The sequence below is a fragment of the Vitis vinifera genome, chromosome 12 (assembly GCF_030704535.1).
Source record: "Vitis vinifera cultivar Pinot Noir 40024 chromosome 12, ASM3070453v1".
Classification (NCBI taxonomy): Eukaryota; Viridiplantae; Streptophyta; class Magnoliopsida; order Vitales; family Vitaceae; genus Vitis; species Vitis vinifera.
Genome location: NC_081816.1, coordinates 5,957,113 through 5,978,533, shown reverse-complemented (window position 1 = coordinate 5,978,533; position 21,421 = coordinate 5,957,113). Strand labels below are relative to the sequence as shown.

The 21,421-nt window shown below is 29.5% G+C and overlaps 2 protein-coding genes across 2 annotated transcripts; both read right to left on the bottom strand.

Moving 5' to 3' along the window:
• Positions 1-2,151: 2,151 nt before the first annotated feature.
• Positions 2,152-8,172, bottom strand: LOC100267046 (uncharacterized). Its single transcript, XM_002270487.4, has 9 exons — positions 7,937-8,172; positions 6,016-6,087; positions 5,235-5,324; positions 4,950-4,992; positions 4,236-4,342; positions 2,885-2,980; positions 2,562-2,752; positions 2,408-2,477; positions 2,152-2,265 (listed from the first exon to the last, which is right to left on the bottom strand). Exons 1-9 carry the CDS (start codon positions 8,123-8,125, stop codon positions 2,152-2,154), a joined length of 972 nt encoding a protein of 323 aa, XP_002270523.1. The 5' UTR covers positions 8,126-8,172.
• A 7,060-nt stretch (positions 8,173-15,232) lies between these two features.
• Positions 15,233-20,677, bottom strand: LOC100244725 (cellulose synthase-like protein H1). Its single transcript, XM_010658914.3, has 9 exons — positions 20,287-20,677; positions 19,811-20,135; positions 19,078-19,206; positions 18,457-18,573; positions 18,165-18,377; positions 17,887-18,025; positions 17,558-17,745; positions 16,968-17,318; positions 15,233-15,868 (listed from the first exon to the last, which is right to left on the bottom strand). The coding sequence occupies exons 1-9, from the start codon at positions 20,541-20,543 to the stop codon at positions 15,323-15,325; spliced, it is 2,265 nt and encodes a 754-aa protein (XP_010657216.1). The 5' UTR covers positions 20,544-20,677; the 3' UTR covers positions 15,233-15,322.
• Positions 20,678-21,421: the final 744 nt, after the last annotated feature.

The following is a 21,421-nucleotide window of genomic DNA, read 5'->3' as shown; positions in this document are numbered from 1 at the left end:
ATATATATATATATATATATATATATATATATATATATATATATATATGTATGTATGTATGTATATATGTATATACACTTACAACCATTCATGAGTATTATAATGGGAGACTATTGAACATGAATAAATATTATGACTAAATGTAATTAATGTTTTTCCACCACCAAAGAAATTTAGGGTAAATGATAAAACTACTTGCCATAATTAGCTATTGATATTAAATATGATTCTTTGCCATGAATACACAATTCACATATAATGTTGTAAAAAATGTAGTTTTTTTGTGATGAATACAAATTTCATTCCTAAAAGAATCATTTTTGTCATGCAAAATAAATTTATTCCAAAAATCTTGTTTTTGCCACAAAATTATATTCATGCCTAAAATTATGGTAGCAAAATGTAGAATTTGTGTATTAATGATTACTTTTCACAAAACTATACTTGGTGTGAATTTTTGTAAGTTTATATTGAGATGGTAGTGAAAGAATGTAAAGTATGTAGGAATTTAGGTAGCAATAATGGTAGCATAAGCTAGAGAGTTAGAATGATGATGAAAAGTGTGAGTATAAAGGTAAGGTGGGAAATCTATATATAGAATTTGGATAAGAAGATATGTATTGGATACGAGAGCTCTTTCAATTCATGGCTACCTTTGCTAATCTATAACTCTAGGATATTCTAAAATATTAGAACACTTTCTATCACTCACTAATCATGAGATCGCCTTACAACCTTCTAGCCACTATAAATAAGAGGAACATGATTCCCATTACAATTCATGTCTCTATGAGAAATGAGTAACCTGAGAAAAAAGAGAGGGTAGAGTGCAACAAGTGTTGCGGTTGGTATGAGGAGAGATAAAGGACTAAGAGCTTGAAAATATGGCTTGTTTGGTTGGATAATCTCGGATACAATTATGATCTGAGTTGTTTAATTGGTTATGAGCTTTGGTTTCTTTTATAGACAATATTTTATTTGTTAAATGCGACATTGGTTTCTTTCATTTGATTCTTATGCTTAATTTTAAATATTTTATTATTTATGTGAATGTGGTGCTTAGTTGCATAGCATGGATCTTCAATAATGAGATGATTCTTTATGGTTATGAAATTTTCTTTATATTAGCTTTTAGGAATTGACAACCAAGAATTGAAACATTGGAGAGAGAAATTATAATGAGAAGATGGTGTAGAAATATTGGAAAAAAAGAAAAAGAAAAAATGTATTAAATATTGTTAAAATATGGTATAACTACAAGTATATGTGATATGTTGATGAAATCTCATTATTATGAAGTTTCATAAAATGTTCATTTCTTAACATTTACTATGAAATCACAAAGATTAAATCAATAAAAAATGTTGATATGTAAGGAAAAATTTGGAGATATGTAATTAGCAAAATATAAAAAACATAAATTTCTCCAAAAAAAAAGGGCTTCTAATTAAAATCATCTAATCAAGGAAACATCAAAGACATTAACAATATCATACAAATAAAAAAACATAAAATATACTATGTCATGTATTCATTTAAGAAACTACTTATTTATAATACGTAGAATTACCATTTCTCAAGTAAGTTAGAAATCAATTACCATGTTAATCTTTGTTTTTTTTTTTCCTCTAAGGTATTTAAAAGTAAAAGCTACAAGACTTGCTTTCTATTATCCTTATCCTATGGTCTTCCTTCATCTCAAAACACTAGTTTACGATAAGATCTATTAAATTTCTAAAAGATAGAGACACTATCATTAACATACATGTAAACATTCATTTTCCTCAAAGTGTATAACAAAGTACAAAGCATTAAGTCAAAGCTCATGTCATATGTTATTCCCCTATGATCCTTAGAAACTCTTTGAAATAGTCATTGCACAACTAGTTTGATTGATATAAAACACAACAAAGGCACTATAGGAATGTAACAAAATAACAAAGACTTGTTAAACTTTAGCTCTTATAGAAAAAGAAAATGACATAAATGTTCATACTCACAACAAACTCCATGGCTCTTTAACAAAAAAATCCCATAACATACATAAAACATACATAACAACAACTACATATGTCAACTTAGACTTGTGTGGATAACGTATGTTATTTTAGGTGCCACCTTGGAGATGGAGGACACATTTGTACACTCTACCTAGCTTGCAAGCAAGCTCCCAAGTGTTTCTCCAATGGCTGATGATGAAACACGATTTCCAGTTGCAATATTGAAAAACAATTGTCTTAGCCACTCAAGTGCAATTGGGTCATCCTGGAAAGGAATGTCGCACTATTAATTATAAATCTCATAAAAATGCCTGACATAAAAGAAAGTTTGATGTGAGTGTGCTCATGCAATTTTTTTTATTGGCACATTTCATGAACACTTGCACTAAGAAAGTTAAGGAGCTTACTCGAACAAGGTTAAGGATAGCAGCATCCCTCAACCTTATAGGAAGACAAATTTTAAACCCATCACAAGCTCTACATTAAAACCATGAATTTAGAATCATAATGTTAATATTTCCCCAACAATTTAGATTTGGTGATGATAAATGTTGAACTAACCTTGGACAGCCTGACAACCTAACATAACAATGAATTATGTGTTTTAGTAGCCTTTGCGAAGGTTCTTCGACAAGGTTGTCAACCATGGTTCCCATAACACGGGCTAATGCAAAAAAGCGTTCTGCAAAGGAGCAAAAGTACCTCAACCCCTCATCTTGCACCAGAATTTTCTGAATTATAAAAGTAGCAACCTGTAAAGTCAAATAGTTTTTTTTTTTTTTTTTTAAAATTATTAAGAAATAAAAAAATGGTCAAGAGAATACAATTTGAAAATGATAAAACTAATTGTATGTTTGTGATAGATCATGAAACTGGGAACTCACTGTTTTTGATAGTTCATTGCCCACTTCCATACAACGTAGGCATAAAGGAACTATCTCTGATTGGAGAAGGAAGTGAACAATTTCTGCATTATCAACCTGTAGAAAAATAGAAGATTTAAAACTTAATTATATATATATATATATATATATATATAACAAGGAAGGAATTGTTTTAATTTTCACACCAAATATAATTGGAGACTACAAACAACTAGAATCAATGATTTATTTGTGTACAAATGCAAAAAATTTAGCTTAGTGTTTTATAATACATTGAACTTAATTTTTTTTAAAAAGATTTGAGAACTCATAAATGTTTTGAGCAAACTATGGGTCTCAATTCCATTTGATAGTTTAAGATAATAAGGAAATGAAATTCATATAATTCTTTTGGGGAAAAAATTGGCATTGAAGGCGGTGCTTGTTGATGTTATCAAAAAATATTCTAAGGGAAAATAAAAATGAAAATGAATGCTTAAGCATTTACAACTTTTCTTATCACTTATAACACTTAACATCCAAGAATATTGTATGAGCTACTTAGGACATTTTGAAGAAAGAATACCCTAGTTGGTTCGTATAAAATCTAATATCTTGTAACTTAGAAGGATTGCATCAAAATTTTTCTAGAGTTGAGAGTTCCCGATTTTGGATTCACCAGTACATAACTTACTTGTTATACAATAGGATGCTTCTTAGGGCCTCAAATTTGGAACTATGTGAAATATATGATATGACATAGGAACTTTATTCATTAAGCAGTAAGAAAGGTATAAATTCTTTAGAAATCTCTTGCCAAAAAAACTTATAAATATAATTTTAGAATAATTCTATAGACTAGAGATCAAGTTTCATTGGGTTTTGAGTTTCATTTTTACCATTGTAACACCGTCTATTAAGTTAGGAAAATTATCATACAATTTCGACATTGTTTTACTCTATGCAAGCACAAGCAAACTTCATTTTAATAAATTCTGAAGAAAAGAGTCACATCCGAATATCTAGATTTTGTGAAGTTACAATGTCTAACACCATAAAATATAGATATTGTACTTATGTATCACATGAACATATCACAGGTCAAAATATGCCAACAATTTTTCTTGATATTACTATTTTACTCTCTATGATTTGATGCAAACACAAGCAAACTTCATCTTTATAAATTAAAAAGGAAAGAGCCACATCCGAATATATGGATTTATGAAGTTATGGTATCCCACAATCTAAAAGCTAGATATTATACTTGTGCACCACATGAATAGATCATAGGTGAAAATATGCTAACACTTAAAAACAAATTAACAAACAAGAGATGGTGGATTCAAAATTAATGTTAAAAGGGAAGTACCTTCACAAGGGCACCAATAACACCCAAGCTGGTAAGCCTCAAATATTCATAAGGTTTTTCTTTGTTCTTGACTCCGAGGAATGGGTATAAGTAACATGGTATGTTAGCTGAAAGAAATGAAATTTTCTTAAGTCCATTAGAAAAGTTCCTAGATGTACATTCAGAAAATTTGTTAAAAAACTAAAATTATTATCAACAAATGCAACTCCATGAAATAAAATATTACCAGAAGAGTAGCTTCATGAATCTTCTTATCAAGAAAACTTCTAATTTGGGAAATGGAATAAAAAGAAAGTTCATTAAAAATGAACCTTTTTGAAATGATAGAATCTAGCGTCATTAATAATTCCCTGTGGTTTTATATTTGATAATGCTTTTATAAGAAAGAAAGAAATGCAAATGGAATGATAGATCTAAAGTTCTATAATGCATTGGAAGTATTTTCATAATGACACTCTCCATTTGAGAAATAAAGAAAACATGAACCAAAACTTTATGATTTGGGGAGGCTTAAGGTCATTGTTTTATTGTCTTCTTCTTCAATTTCTTAGATTTTGCTTATAACACTCCTTTGCAGGTAGGTGACACCTATATTAATGCTCTTTTGTGAAAATTTTTTTATTAATAAAAGAACAATTAATTTGTGAGTTAACCTTCTGGCTCATCCAAGGGATCATAAAGTCCTTATATATTAGAAGGATTAAGCTTGATTACCTTGAATGAGATTCATCCTCGTATTTGGGTTAGAAGCGACACACTGTAACAAAAATGGAATCACAATTGAATTTCAAAGTCAACAATATTGATATGAACAAAAAAATTATACTACATGAGAAAAACAAATTTAGGTAAGACAATCATCATGCATAAAAGACAACAACTACATCTTTGAAATAACCTCTAAGGAGTTAAAGAGAATCATAATAACATATGAAGGAGGAGCTAGAAAAAGACTTCATATATATAATAGGACGATGAAGGATGAAAGCAATGACCAACCTGAAGTAGAGCAAGTGCATTGCATACATTGTTAGTTGCTCTTGCTACAAGTTCAGGGGATGATAGGATACGGTATGCCGATGTTATTTCCTGAAATATTGAATAGTTACTAATCCAAAAATTATAGTAAGTTGCATTGATGCAAAAGAATGTTGAATGACCCATAATTAAATCATATACATATTTAAAATCAACAATATCAAATTGAATTGAAATGAGTAAAAAAAAAAAAAAAAGTAGGGGGAGAGAGTAGGGTGTGAAACAGGGATTCACTCCTACAATCCACCAATTAGATCCACATATTGGAAAACACATGTAAGCATATAAAGTGTTTGTTAGAAAGATGAACTAAATAGAGATTTCATAGCTCCGATGCAATTAAAAAAAGTCATGTATTAGCATTTCTAATATTATAATATGATGATATATTCATTACAACACAAACCTCAATCATGGAGAAATAAAACACTTAGCAATCTATAAAAAGCTATCACATGTACAAAAAGAACATAAAACTAGTAATAAAATTGTTAAGTAATTAAATAACCATTTTTTATTTATTTTAGATAAGATTTAAGACAAATGTGAGGGGAAGTTGGAATACAAAGTCAATAGTTTTATCAGCAATGCTATTACGAATCAAGTTTACCTTACATTTAACATGGACCAAAGTAGTATATAAGAGTCAAAGAGACCAGTTAGTTTACATACATAGGAGAATAGAGCTTAAGAACATTATAATTAAAAAATGCATGAGCTGAGAGAAGTGTTTATTTCAAACCTGTAAGAGTAAATATATGGTACCACTAGAGTTCCATAACAATGGTGCTAAATCCGCACGTATTCCTCGATTCTAGGAAAAAAAAATAAAAATAGAAGTGACATTTTTAGACTCATCCAAAATAAATATAGCATATTTATCATCAAATGAGAAAAATAAAGCCCATTGATCTGATGATCTTGGCTTACATACCTAACAACAAATGTAATTGTATATTAATATAAAGATACTTTGGTATAACTATAGGAGATAAACAAATATTAATACTAGGCCTTTGTAGTTTAGAATGATCAACCAAAGGATGCATCAACATTATGTCAAAAGATGTGATTGTAGTTCTCTTCAATATGATAACATGAGTTTAATTATTGTTCCATCGTACAATATAATTTACTTTGGAAAGAATTTTGATTTTGAATGATACATTGAACAAAAATATACGATTGTGTTATTTAAGATCCAAAGGTAGCACCATATGCAAAAAATGGTTTGAGAAGGTGAACAACAGGTTAGGTGTAATTTTCTATTATTGCAACCATTAAGAAGTTGTAGTTAAATAAATTGACAAAATATAGAGCACTAGAATTTCCCCAAGCAAGGAACAAAAGCAAGATGTTTAACCAACAACTTTGAATAAGTTAAACAATATAACTTAAAAGATAGAAACAAAATCTAACACTAACAATGAGGAATGAAAATAAGAACTTCACGATAAATGCATGAGTGCTTATTTTGCTATCTTCTCTATCCTCAGTGAAATGGATTTTAATTCCATGGGGACATGACTAAACCATTTTAGATGATTTTCCTTGATATTGTCTTCAATTGAGGCTACATCTTGAAAAAAAAAAAAAAAAAGGCATCCAAATAGTTGGAATTGAAAAATTGAAAAAATTTGGATTTTAGTCATTCTAAGCTCCAAATGGAAACTACCACTAGTTTTCAATTTTTTTTTTTTTGCATAAGAAGAAAGAAAAATAATACATGTTTGAAAGAAACATTAAGGATACATCATTTTTCACAAATAAGACACCTTATAAAATTAACATTAGAATTAACTCCCCTTTCTTTTGTATTCACTTTGTTAGTATTCCAATACATATATGAGAAGTTGATTTTTTTTTTTTTTTTTTAGTTTTCATTAATTAGTAAAACCTGCAAAAAACTTTTCTTGACAAATTCTTGCTTGTATGAGCTTTTAGTCTTATCAGTCTTAAATCTTCCTGCAAGTTTCATTATTTTCTTATTATACATATATCAAACATTAATCCACTTATATAAATTCTAAAGTTTAAAAATGACATAAAATGATGATCCTTGAAGGGGGTAAGATAAAACAATAATCATAACTAAATTAAAAAAAAATACTATAAGATTTCAAAAAGCATTGTTCTTAAAATGAGGATGATAGATTAGTATAAAAGATATGAGAAGGCTAAACAATAACAAGATAAGATCTTGAATTATTTCCTTTCACTAAACACACTATAAATATGAATCATTGTGACCTAGGGTTTAAACCCTAGATTTCAAAGTAAGAATGATTTTGATCTAGGTTAACAAAGAAAGAATTTTTTTTTTTTTTAATGAAAATTTGGTTTCATAAAAAAAACCTCACATCTAAATCACACAAACATCACAATAAAAAACAAGCATTTTCCTAGCAAAGCAAGAAGATCTAGATCAACCCAATACCATATCTTCAACCCAATACCAGATCTTCCAATTTTTTTCTATATCCACATGATAAAACCCATATGCAAAGACTTTAATCAAGTAAAGATCATTAGATAAACAAAATCTATTAATCCTCTTGGTAGATTAGAAATGATAAGAAAGAAAAACCTAGATCGCTCTCTTTTCTCACATTTTCTTACCAACCAAATAGATTACAAAAATGAAAAATAGTTTTTTCATATACCCTTGATAGAAGAAATAGAGCATGTTCTCGAGTCAGTGGGTTCTCAATATCCTTGATCAACTTCTCCACAGAAGTAGCAGTGGGGGTGATTTTTTCGGGCATGCGGTTGGCATTGGAAGAACTGGAACTAGAACTCGCTCCCCATTGATCTAGAAATTGACTCCAATCGGAGAAAGAAAAATTCGACATTTTTAGGATTTGCACGAGATTGATCAAAGAAAATAGAAAACCCTAAAATTTTCTCACTTTTTCTGACAAGTAAGTGAGCATGAGAGTGAGTGAAAGAGAACGAGACATGCCTCTGACTGCTACTCTTTCTAAAGTTTCACTATTTATATAGAGGAAAATTAGGCTTTTGAGTGGGGTTGGTATTTGGGTGGTCATTGCAATCCACGTGCCCTTTGGCAAATTTTAATTTCTAGAAAAAAATATAAATGGGTTAGGGTATTTGGGAAAAAAAAAATTAATTTCAATTTAGAGTTGGATATAAAAATTTTATATTATTTAGAGTTATTTTATAGGATTTTAATTGTTTTTTAGAGGCTATAATTTTTGTGAGTAGCTTTACTTATTAGTGTAATTTGATGAATTTTGGTTAGTTAAATTATTTCTAAATGTTGTTTGAGAATTTACCCTCATATAATTAATTTGGAATTATTTTTTTACAAAAGAAATAAAATCAATATATGTGAAAAGTAATAATTAATAGGTAATGGTGTAAAAGAAATGAGTAAATTTTTAATTTAAAAAATGGATTAGATAAGAACCAAAACAAGTTTTAATTATGGAAATAAATACTATAATTTTACTCATTTCAAGAAAAATTTAACATAAAAATCTTTATAAATCCCTTCTTAATTGTTTCTCACAATCAAAATTTTAAATAATAGAACTAAATGTTTTATCTTCAAATTTTAGTTTTTAAACAAATTTCACTTTTTAAAGCACATAATAATTTTTTTTAAAAATACAAAATGTATTTAAAAGAAACTACTCATACCATTAATGATGATAGTACAAAATACTTAACTTTGCCCAAAACTTTTAACCTTTCACCTAAAAGTTAATGGGTTATCAATAAGGTGAAATGGTGAATCACAACTTGACATAATCTAGAAGCTAGCACTATATTTCAAGTCAAGTTAATCTTGAACTTACTTTTTAAATCATTATTTTGAAGGAGCAACATTGTTACAAATTGAACACATTTTACACCCATGTTTAAATTATTTATGATTTATTTTTGTCTTGTACAAATTTTATGATAAATTCTAACTTTCACTAGTTAAAAGATAAAACTTCAATTTTTTTTATTACATATTAGAATTATGTAAAATACAAAATAAAATAAATCAAATGATAAATTAATAAATTTGGACGTGTTTTATGCTCTGCATGCATGTGCCGTTGGAGATTGATTTCGTTATCAATGATATCAAATTTATTTGCTTTTAGTTTCTATAATAATTTCGTTATCAATGATATCAAATAAATATATTTCTATATATATAAAAGCAAGTCTTCATTCATCCATTGATTTCCCATTCAATTTTGCATTTGATTCTTCGCTATATTCATAGTAGAAAACTCCCTCTCCAAAATAGTAGTTGCAACCATGCATTGATCTCCTATGCAATTTTGCAATAAGTTTTTCTTGATATTTATAATAGAAAAATACCTCTCATGCAATAAATAAGTTTACAACCAATGTAACAAACAAGTAAACTAATGGATATATGATGTGTATGAGTGTGTGTTTTTTGTCTCAACTATTATTTTTTTCAAGATCATCAATATCTATCACTCTTGAAAACTCACTACTAGAGTACATATCAATAAAGTAAGTCTCAAGTTGATTTTCAAGTTCCAAGAGCTTCACTATAAAAAGTTCTTATGGATAAAATTGAGCAAGATGGATTAGTTCACTACAAGAAAGATGATGATCAACAACACTAACCTTTTGTTGCTAAAAATGAATATTATGTGAAGAAAATTATTTTGTTTCATGAACGTCTCATTATCCTTGTTACAAAAAGATTTGATAACAAATTAAATGTTCATCTCTATTAGCATATAGAGACAAAATTTGTTTGTTGTCTTTAATAATATTTCACTATTAAGTTTTCTTTACAAAACTAGTTTTTGTCACTAAAGAAATAACACAAAAAATTGCCTCTCTCATCATATGGAGGAAAATTATTTGATGACGAAATACATATTTTTGTGATAAATTTATTGTCACTAATTTTTAATTTTCAATAATGAATAATTTTCGTCACTAATGATGAAATACATATATTTGTGATGAAATTATTTGTCACCAATTTTCAATTTCTAGTGATGAAGATTTTTCACCACTAAATCATCAACCCTTTTTTCGAAAATATATTTACAATTTGTAATTATTATTCTATAATAATATTGTTGCATTATGAAAAAAAAAAAATTAAATTAAAAGTCACTTATTCTTTTGTGACAAATTACTTTGTCATCAAAGTATTTTTTATATTTTATTTTTATGATAATAGTGGTTAGCGACAAAAAATAGTAATACTTTTACATTTTTGTTGACATGTTTTAGAGCAAATAATTTAATATGACCAATTATATATATATATATATATATAATGAAGAATATGTTATGTCATAAAATTATTTATTATCAAATATTTTCTAATAAATTTTTTTACATCACTAATGATTAGAAAACGCACATACACACACATATCAAATATGCATTTTCTATTATATCATATAATGTTTAACTATAAAAAAATAATTAAATAAATAAAAGTAATATTTCATAATGAATAAATATCATCATAGTAACATTGTTATTTTGCATTGATAAAAGATAAAAGTTAGAAAATTTTAAAAATGATTTCTCATTTCAGACATTAAAATTTATTTTTAAATTTAGAGTTTTATTTTCTTTAGCATTTTTTTAAAGATAATAATGTTTGTATGCAAATAAGAATTGATAATTTTATGAAATTTGATTTGCAATCTTTAATTTTTTTTCTCAACCTTTTATTACCTCATTAATATGAATATGTTTTTATAGTAGACCTTTTTAAACATCAATTGGTTTATCAATGATATGGTAAAAATAAGTGTTTTTAGAGTGAAAAGACATGAGTTCAAATCACAAGAATTGCAAGTTAATATTAACATCTTGACTTTAGAAATTGACTCGAGCTTTATAAAATATTCCAAAGTGATAACAGTAAATTATCATTAAAAAAATCCTTTTGCCACAAAATTATGTTTGTCACTAAAGATACCTCTTTCATGATGAACACTTTTGTCATAAAAATATATGTTTGGTGACAAAATTATATCATTTTTTTTGTCACAAAAAATATATCTTTTAGTGAAAAAATGGTAGGATCTAGTGAAAATTTTTTGTTATTTTCTATGACGAATTTTTGCATCATAAAATGTGATTATTCAGTGACAGTTCTAATTTTGCCACCACTTAATTTTTCATGATGAAACAGAAGATTCGTGGATCATAACTTTCACTGATGCAACTGTGTCTACAAACCTAGTGACAATTTTTTTTTTTTTTTTGTCATAATGCACTAATAGTACAAATTATTGTTTATCTATGACGATCACTTTCATGACAAAAATTGATATTTATTATAATGTTTAAGTGATCCTAAGAATATGTGATCAATAAAACTATGATCATAGTAATTTCTTAATTTGAATTCGATGTATACTCTTGGAGAGCTAGACTATGTCAATTGATCACATAATATGAGAATTTGAAGCTCAAGGATTGAAAAGATAATCTTGAGAGATTGATAGCATATACCTTGTTTATGAATACTAAAGTGCAGTTGATTCTTTGTTGCAACGTGTTGGTCAACTTGAAAATCTAATTATGAGGAAGCCAGTATTTTCTTATGGATCCTTATGGCCACCACTTAAGTCATATTCCTTGATGACAAATTTATTAAGGGATATTTAGGTTCCTTGTTAACATATGTGCATAAAGACATTTTGGTAAAAATAAAAGGTTGCACAAGAGAGCATGAATGGTCTTTTTGGACTAGGTTGATTAATTAATTGGAGCCAAATATGGTTACTTCATTAATTATGACCCAAGTAGGTTAGATAAGTGGCTCAAACCCAACATGGATTCACATTACTTAAGTCCACGGGGAAGCCTATATAAACCTCTTTAGAGGTATGCGACTTTATTTTGTGCACTACAACAAATATTAGTTTTTGCCACAGAAGTATTTGTCATAAATAAACAATAATTTGCCACTAATAGGGTATTGTAAGAAAATTTTGTCATTAGGTTCATTGACAAAAGCTTGTCACTAAAAGTCATGATTTACAAATCTTCTATTTCGTCATAAAAAATTAAGTTTTGGTCATGAAATTGGAATTGTCATGGAATAATCACAATTTTATGATGAAAAAAAAATCATAGAAAATAAAATAATTTCGCCATTAGATCCTACCATTTCGTCAATAATTTTGTGACTAAGCACTATTGTCAAAAAAAAAAAAAAAAAAAAACAAAAACAAAAAAAGGGCTAGGGGTGCATTATGTTACAAACGAAAACAAAGATGAAGATTGAGAAAGGAAGAGCTGTTTGGGGATTTTTGGGTTTGGGAATTTACACGTCTACCCTTCATTAGTCGGTCATGTGCACAACACGTGAGATTTCCGTCCACTTAAACTAACACCGTCCAACAAAAAAGACAATGTTGAATGCAATAAGAAGCTTGAGGTTTAATGTGTTTGATTTTAAACCTAAAAGGACAATGTGTAAATCACGAGATAGACTGACGGTAAAATATATTAAACTTTTTTTTAAAATTGATTTTGCATCTAATTGAGGTCTATGTTAGTCATGAAACTTCTATACAAGAATGGTTACATTCAAAATGAAATAGTAAAAGGTTGTAAATTATTTATATATAATTAATTATTGTAATACAATATGCAATTGTTATGATTATTAGTAGTTTATTTTATTATTTATAATAATGATTTAGAATTATATTAAAATAAAATCAATTATTATTTTAAATATAACATTTATGTTGTATCTAATATTATTTATTGGTGTTTGCATCCCGTCGAATATATAAAGGCTTAGACCTATTCATCTATCCTATCTCTCGCTTTACTTTTCTCATATTTTTTTCTCCTAAAATTAGAAACTTAATTAATAAGTCAAATACATTTATTCATTTTCACTTTTAGTTTGACATATTAGAACATGTGTGTGTTTTATAAGTAATAACACATAATAAAAAATAACTTAATGATATACAATTACCTTAAAATTACATCAATGTTTGACCATCATTGCAAGTGCACATCACCACATAACGCTTTTGCAAAAAATCCTCTAAGAGATAATTTTATCCAAATACACACAAATTTAAGAGTTTCTATTTCAAATTGAAATACACACAGCCATACTTTTATACTCTTAAATATATGTCATAAATTTTTATCATAGTAAGACGATAATATAAAATATATAAGATGTATTAGTCACTTTATAATATAGAAAGTATTAAAAAATATATTTTTATTTAAGTAAATGTCTAGTAATATCACTTTTATTTTATTGTAGTGGAAATGATATCAAAACTAATTACTGAATCGCATTTATGTGTGTGGTTCCATGTTCATGTATTCTCAATTTAAACCGATTTTTACAATGAATAGTAATAGTAATCATTCTATTGTAGTTGTTATATACTTCTATTTTGCTAGATTAATTGTAAATAATATTCCACTTACTATGGAAATTATTTTTTGTTGTCATAGGTAAAAATGTCAAATAATTTTGAATTTTAATGATATACTTTTATCTAATATTTCAACTATTAGTAATATTTTCCTTTATCTTAAAAATCATTTTTATTTTTATTTTTATTGAGAATCATAGGTAAAAATGTCATTTAATAATATCATCTTAAGACTTTCTTCATATCTATCTACGTATTAATAGTAAGATTATATACTTTAGTCAAGAGTTAATTTTAGAGAAATTTATTCTGTTATAATTACTTGAAGATTAATTTCAAAGAAATAGCTTTCTATGAGAACTATAGTAATTGAATTGTAATTGATCTTTCTAAGTTAGCACAAAATAAATAGCAAAGAATTTTGCAATGTTTCATACAAATCTATATACACTTTCACCATGGCGTCATTGAAATTTATATAATTAAAAATTAAGAAGTTAACCAAAGAAATAACATTGCAAAAAATCTATATGTATGTTCATCATCTCCTCATGTTATTGAAACTTATGTAATTAAAAATTAAGAAGTTAATGAAAGCAATAATTAAAGATTAAAGTTGGTATTTTGATTTTGGATATAGTGACTTACATCTTATCACAAGTTCTCATCAAATTACTACGTACATATATATTTTCCACCAAAACCCATGTGCCTTCCCATTTGCTTGTTTGCTCTCCTTTTAATTGTTGTGTCAGCAAAAGCTTTAGTACTAGTTTGTTATGCTTGGAATCTTTTGATGTTCTAGAAATCTTCAATTTAGAGCTTTCAAATCTTAAAGTCCCAATTACACCCAAAAAAGAGACTCTTTATTTTGGTCAAAATCTCTTCCTATATATATTTTCCTAGTTACATAGAAAGATTCCATATAAGAAACTAAATGAATAATTTTCAAAGATGTTTTTTCCTAAAAGAAGATCTTGTAATAGGATATTTCCTTTATAATAATAGGAAACCCATTTACACGAATATTTTCTATTAGGAAACTATCTATAACTTTCCAATTGACTCAAAAATAGAATTTGAGACACTTTTCAACAATTTCTACTTTGGCTGAAATTCCCAAGATTCAAACAAACTGGAAAGTCTTCCAAGTTACTTTGCTTCCACACCCTGAAAGGGCCTTCAGATGCTACTAATACCAATGAAGTCTAAGCAATACCTAAACTTAATTGTAATAACGAACTTGGTCATCATTTATGCGAGATTGCCCATTATAGGGATTTTTTTCACTGCAATAGCACCTTGTATAATCGTATCCCTAAAAATGGATATCAATGTTGATGGTATCAATGTTTACATCACCAACTCTTGTTTTGTTTTATCTTGCTTTTAGAAAATCTCCACTATCATATCACACATAAGCTTCGACTTCTACACCCCTCTCAACTAGCCTTATGCATCTTCAGTTCTTTCTTGTGTTTGATTCTTGATACTCATGGATTATTACAAATTTAATGTCCTTCCGCTAGGGGACTCAAAGAATTATCGAGCATGAAACTTAAATTCTATGATGTAAAATTAAATCCATTTTATTCATATGAAGTACTGAAAAACATGAAAATAGCAAAGATATCTCAAGGTATTCTATCCATTATCTCAAGCTATTGAGACCCTTTCGCACAAGTGCACAAAAACTGCTGCTAAAGCTGCTGATTTGCATATGGTGGATGAGGGTATGCCATATTTTCCTTTCTTGAACAGCCCTTTCAGAAAAGGTAAGAAGCATAACAACACCCACACATTACATATCACCTCTCCTATCCTTGATTCATGCCTTCCATGAGTTAGGTTTAACAGGGCTTTAACCATTGCCACCAGGTGCACCAACACAAGAGTAGTGGCTGGAACAAAAATTGGGGACTCATTGAATGTGAATCGACCAGCATCCTTGTGGTTGTCATCGCCAGAGGCACTAGATTGGTTCTTTTGTGTAACCTCAAAGACAGCCTCGAACAAGCCCAAGAGCTTCAGTATGACATTTAAAAATCCAAAAAACCATGCAGTCATGGTGATTATTCTTCCCATCCTTTGGTTGTTCCACCATGTTCGGATTGAGAGCCCAATTCTACAGTATTCAAGTAGAGAGTGAAGGTTGTAAATGGCAAAGAGAGCTGCTAGTATCAAGAAGGCTGGTTCCTCAACCTGCATGCATGCATGAATTTGCACATTTTAAGATCTTGATAGAATTTAATTCAAAAGTACCTTGCAGATTATCTAATTATATTAATTATACACTTTAAACTAGAAATAAGATTTATAGTTCAAAAACTATTTCCCACAGATTTGGAGCCAGAGATGCTTTTGGTTAACATATTACATGAAAAGGTTTCTGAACTTAAAATTTTATTAACTATTTTAAGCAAGCTCACTCAAGATTGTACTAAGAGGCAACATTAATACTTCAATACGTTATATGGGCTGATGATGGTGATTCTATAAGTAACTTTTATCTAAGTGGATTCCATATATATTAAGGCTTTATCTGGAATGGCTTGTGAGAAGCCAAAGTTCTTTGTAAATTTCAATGTATAAAAACTTTTGTACACATTTATATGAATTTGTTAAAAGAATATATGACTTAAGATAGCTTATATGAAAGTGAGGAAAATATTATTTCTCATATAAGTACTATTTTAGTTTATATAAGAAGTTATTTGATGTTTAATGGAACTTTTATTATATTAATATTATCCTTGGAGAATTATGACTTCAATTTCGATTCAACTTCTACTTAAAGAAGAAAGAAGTTATCAGAAACAAGGCCTAAGTCTAAGTAAAAGACATGTAGACTCATTGCCACCAATATATGTCTTGACAAATGTTGGACTAACTAGATTCAAATTATATATGTTAACATCTATACCTGCGCAAAATGCTAGCAATTCAAGATGTTTTTTATGATATTAACTTCTATACCTTGGCATCAAGCTGGCCATTCAAATGACGAGTCACCATAGGATATCTTGACATTATTTCATAGATTAACCTTTATCAAACCAGGGTCACAAAACTATATCTGAGTTGGACATTTCATTGTTAGATCAATTTTAATCCATAAATAGGCCGAAGTATATGCCAACATAGAATAATGGACTTATCAGATCAAGAATGAGACAAATATGAGAAATAACCATCATATATAAGAACCATCAAATGAACATCCAGCATATATAGACCACAGAAAACTAAGTGAAGTAATTATGATATGTGAAGAAATTGGAAGGTTGTAGGTTCTCCTCACCTTGGGCAAGAAATGTGAATTGGCGATGATGCAATATGCTGGCAAAGCAATATAGCAAAGCTCAGGAATCCACCGTAGACCCCATGAAAGAATGTACATATATGCGAGGCATTGGCGGAATTGGAGCTTGGCAGTGAGGGTAGCAATGAATGGATTATTCTTGCTGAACAGGATCTCGAGGAGGCCTGTGACCCATCTCTTTTGTTGGGTCAATGAAGCAGGTCCTCCTGAGGGAGCACAGCCGAGAAATGCAGGTGGATCAGGCTTGCACTCGGCAGATCTCCAACCTCTTGCATGAATCTTCAGTCCTGTAAGAACGTCTTCGCTAGTGGATCCATATATCCAACCAATCTGAGATCACGGCCCGCATGGCCAATACGTCAATTAGCAAAAACACTGTATACTGGTTATGTTGTGATAGAGGTTACCATTAAACTTTCATCAATGGTGTATTTTGTTCTAGAGAAAAATTATGCTATGAAGCCTTTTGTTCAGTCTCTTAGGTAAAAGCCTTTTAACCCTAATCTTTTAAGTCCCAAACCATTCTGCTTTCAAGCATTTTTGGTTGTTCAAATTGTTTTACAACTCACCTTTGTACCCCAACTAGTGCCACACTCGTAGCCACAATCTGCAACTTGGTTTGCTGCCTCTGCAGAACTTGAAAGATCATATGGACAATCGGCCTTCCCACTCAACCCTGATAAAATCCTTTCAACCGTTTTAGAGAATTCCCTTGAATGTCCAAAAGATTGTCGTAATCCCTCATCAGTTAATTTGCCTACCAAAAAGTATAGAAAAATTATCATGCAGAGGTTTCTACAATATTTGTAATCCCAACAAAGAATTTGAATAATACATAAGACACAAAACAAGAAGAAAAATGTAATAAAAGATGATTGTCAAAAGTAGATTTGCTTACCAGCCACACAATTAGGACTTCTTCCTCCGGTTTCCATGCAGCCATCTGGCCATAACCCATAGAGAACTTTTCTCCGATGAAAACATCCAGTACCAGAATAGTAAGGTCCTTGAAGCCCTGATATTCCTTCACCGATATACTGATTGAAACATATTAATAAGAAAAAGAAAAGAAGTCTCTATATCAGCAAAAAATCTTCACAGTTCCCATCCAAAAATAGCTCATGTGCTTTATGGTATGGAAGAGATCAATTTTTAGATTTTGAATATTTAACGTACTTTCTGCGTAGCTACTAGTTGATTTCCGAGTGGGTCATCCTTTAAACCATCATAGAAGATTTGTGGAGATTGAGCAAATGCAAAGTCTTGTCCTTTCTTACAACCAAGGAGCAAACACATTGCATGAAAAACAATCTGTGAATTGTTGGCGTACATATCACAGTCTACATTCAAGATGAAAGGAGCATTTGTCATTGCTCCTGAAACTCTAGTCTGTTTATAAAACAACCAGGGAAAAATAATTAGATACTAGACATAGTATGAATAGTACTAGTTCAAGGAAATTGTTTACCAGAACATTCAGTGCCCCAGCTTTGTAATGGTGCGGATACTTTGGGCACTTCTCTCTGGATACATAGATTAGATGTGGCAATCCATCCACGAGGCCCTCCTTGTTCTCCAATATAACCTACAAAGAAGCAATCTAAATCAGTGTGAATTGTTCAATAAATGCTCCATTTTAGGCTGCAAGTGCACCGGCATTAATTACTAATCGAACGTCTATGGATTTAGATATCAATAGCCTATTTTAGGCTGCAAGTGCACCAGCATTAATTACTAATCGAACGTCTATGGAATACCATTAATTTGCCCAGTGATATTTCGTTTAGTACTGTTTCGGGTTCTCATGTCAACAAAAAGGTTACGGCTTTAAATTTGTTGTCTTTTTAAAAATAATCCAAACACTGATAAATAATATCTTCTAATTAAAGGAAAAAAAAAGGAAAGAAAAAAGAAATTAACACACTCACTGAACATGTCAGTGCGTGTGTTGGGGCTGATGGAAAACTCATTTGATTTCTATGCAAAAAAACAAATTAGTTGTACTGTCTTTCTATCTCGAACAATTAGATTAAGATTCATCGTCTATTTTGAAATTAAGTAATGATCAATAAGTGAGATATTTATATACCTTGATGATACTAGGATGATTTCTCCTTTCTATATCCGAGAAAGCAACAAACTCTTCAGAACTAAGATCACATGGTATGGACTTTTCGGTTGCATCTTCAATTTTCCTTCTGAGCACTTCATATTCATCCTACAAAGAGATGAAGACAGTTTAACAAAGGATGCCCAATACTTATGGCAAATATTTGCGAAGTTTTTTTTATTTATTATTCAATATCTAACCTGAAAAAGATTTTTAAAAACTTCTTGAAAGGTTTTGCAGAAGTATTACTATTCTTTATATAAAAATCCAAGAGGGTGTTTATTTTTTTGGCTTTTTGCTGAAAGTAATTTGTTTCCAGAATTTAGATTGTTTTTTTATTTTTTCATGACTTATTATAAACTTTTTATTGAATAGAAAAAATAAAAATATTTAATTTTTTCTAAATAGAAAAAATAACATATTTGTTTTGCTTTACTTTTTAATACTTAATAAAAATAAAATGCTACAAAAACAAACAACCTAATATTTAACACTATTAAGCATTAAGGTTTTATTTAAAATTAAGTAAAAAAACAAACACCACCTAACTTTTATAGGAATCCTATATGCTTACTTTAGAAGCACTTTTTGAAATTTCTACTTGTTGGAAAGTTTAACTTAGATTTTCTAGGTTTTTAAAAATTACTATTAAAAAGTCAATATTTTTATTTTTTTCTTAAATTATTTGTCTTAATGTAATTGCTTGAATCACCTTCATCTTTGTGTATTCTCGGATGAACTCTGTTGAATTATCATGGGGTGATTCCTCCTCATCGTAAAAGTATCTAAAGGGAGCTCTTGTGTGAATACCATACTTCTTACAAAAGGGAACCCAAAGCTTAGCAAACTTTGATGCTTCCAGGAGAGCATAAAAGGTGAGAGGTGAACAGCCATCATCAGATACATAGCAAGCAAGCTTGTTAGCTGGATAGTCAAATGCTAGCAAGGAGAGGACTGTGTTAACAGTGATGATAGGCGGTTCTAGAGTGGGATCTGCAGTTGTCACAAACATGTCGACTGGAGGAAGCTCATCAATCCTATTGAAAATATCATAGTATAAAGTTTTGGATAGACAATATGAAATATGCTATAAACAGTGAAGGCAAAATATCAAAGCAGAAAAGGTAATATATGAGGTAACACATTAAATGAATGATAAGAGTTGAACTCAGACAATTATTCAGATACCAAAATAAAAGGCGTTCTGGATATGTGCGGTACACCACTGGATTCCATTTGGAGCTGAGTATAACAACCCAAACAAAGGTGAACCATGACTCACAGAGTAATGCGAAGAACCAACTGAAGCCATTGCTTTTGAGGGAGAGGATACGATAAGCAAGGAGAGTGAGGAGAAGGACGAAAATGGTGACGTCCAACACTCTCTGGACTGTATTCTTCTGGGGCAACTTTTCGTAGAGAGGGAGAGAGATTGGGCCGGCCATTAGAAAACGGAGAACAATAGCTTAAGGCTCTGCTAGAAGTGTGGTTTATGCGTATTTGGATTGTCAAGGCTCCATAGTTGTGCTTGGGGTTATTTATTCCGGCATCAGTACTAGTCCTTCCTTGTAGATTAGACTTATACTAGCTTGTTACCAAGCTAAGAAAATGGATCACAATTACTATCAGCCTATGCTGTCATGGGTGTCTCATAAAATACATATACCCTATTTTCTATTTATTCCCGTTAGTATAATATTTCAATAGGGTCTTTCACAATAACTATTAAGAAAGACTCCAGACTACCAAGTTTTTGTGTTCGATATGATGTGCAGGACTACTTTATTTTCAGCTATCAGTCCTTGTTGGCTCCTTTCGTTTGGAATGTTAGTTGAAAGTGGTGGTGTTGATTGGGATTTTTTTTGCCGCCTTTATCGTCTATCAAGTGGTCTTGTCCAATCACTTCTAACTTACGATCAAGGCTTTTTTTTTTCTTTGCGAAGCCTCGCTAAGCCATGTGTTATCAATTACAAAGATTTTCTTTTTTCTTTTTCCTTTGCAAAGCCTCATTAAGCCCGTGTCTTATCAATTACAAAGTTTTTCTTTTTTTCTTTTTCCTTTGCAAAGCCTTGTTAAACCGTGTTATCAATTAACTTATAGTGAGAACGAGCTACAAATTAATTTGTAATGAGCAATTAGTTCCATACTATCTCTACAACTAAAATCTTATCTAATAGGACTATGTTTACAAAACAAAGAATAATAATAATGTTGCATTCTTTTTATAAATAAAAATTATTTATGTATCCTGCCAAACTCTACCAAGTAATTGAGTTTAAAAATCTAAATTTATTCAAATATTATATAAAATCTCAAGTATTAT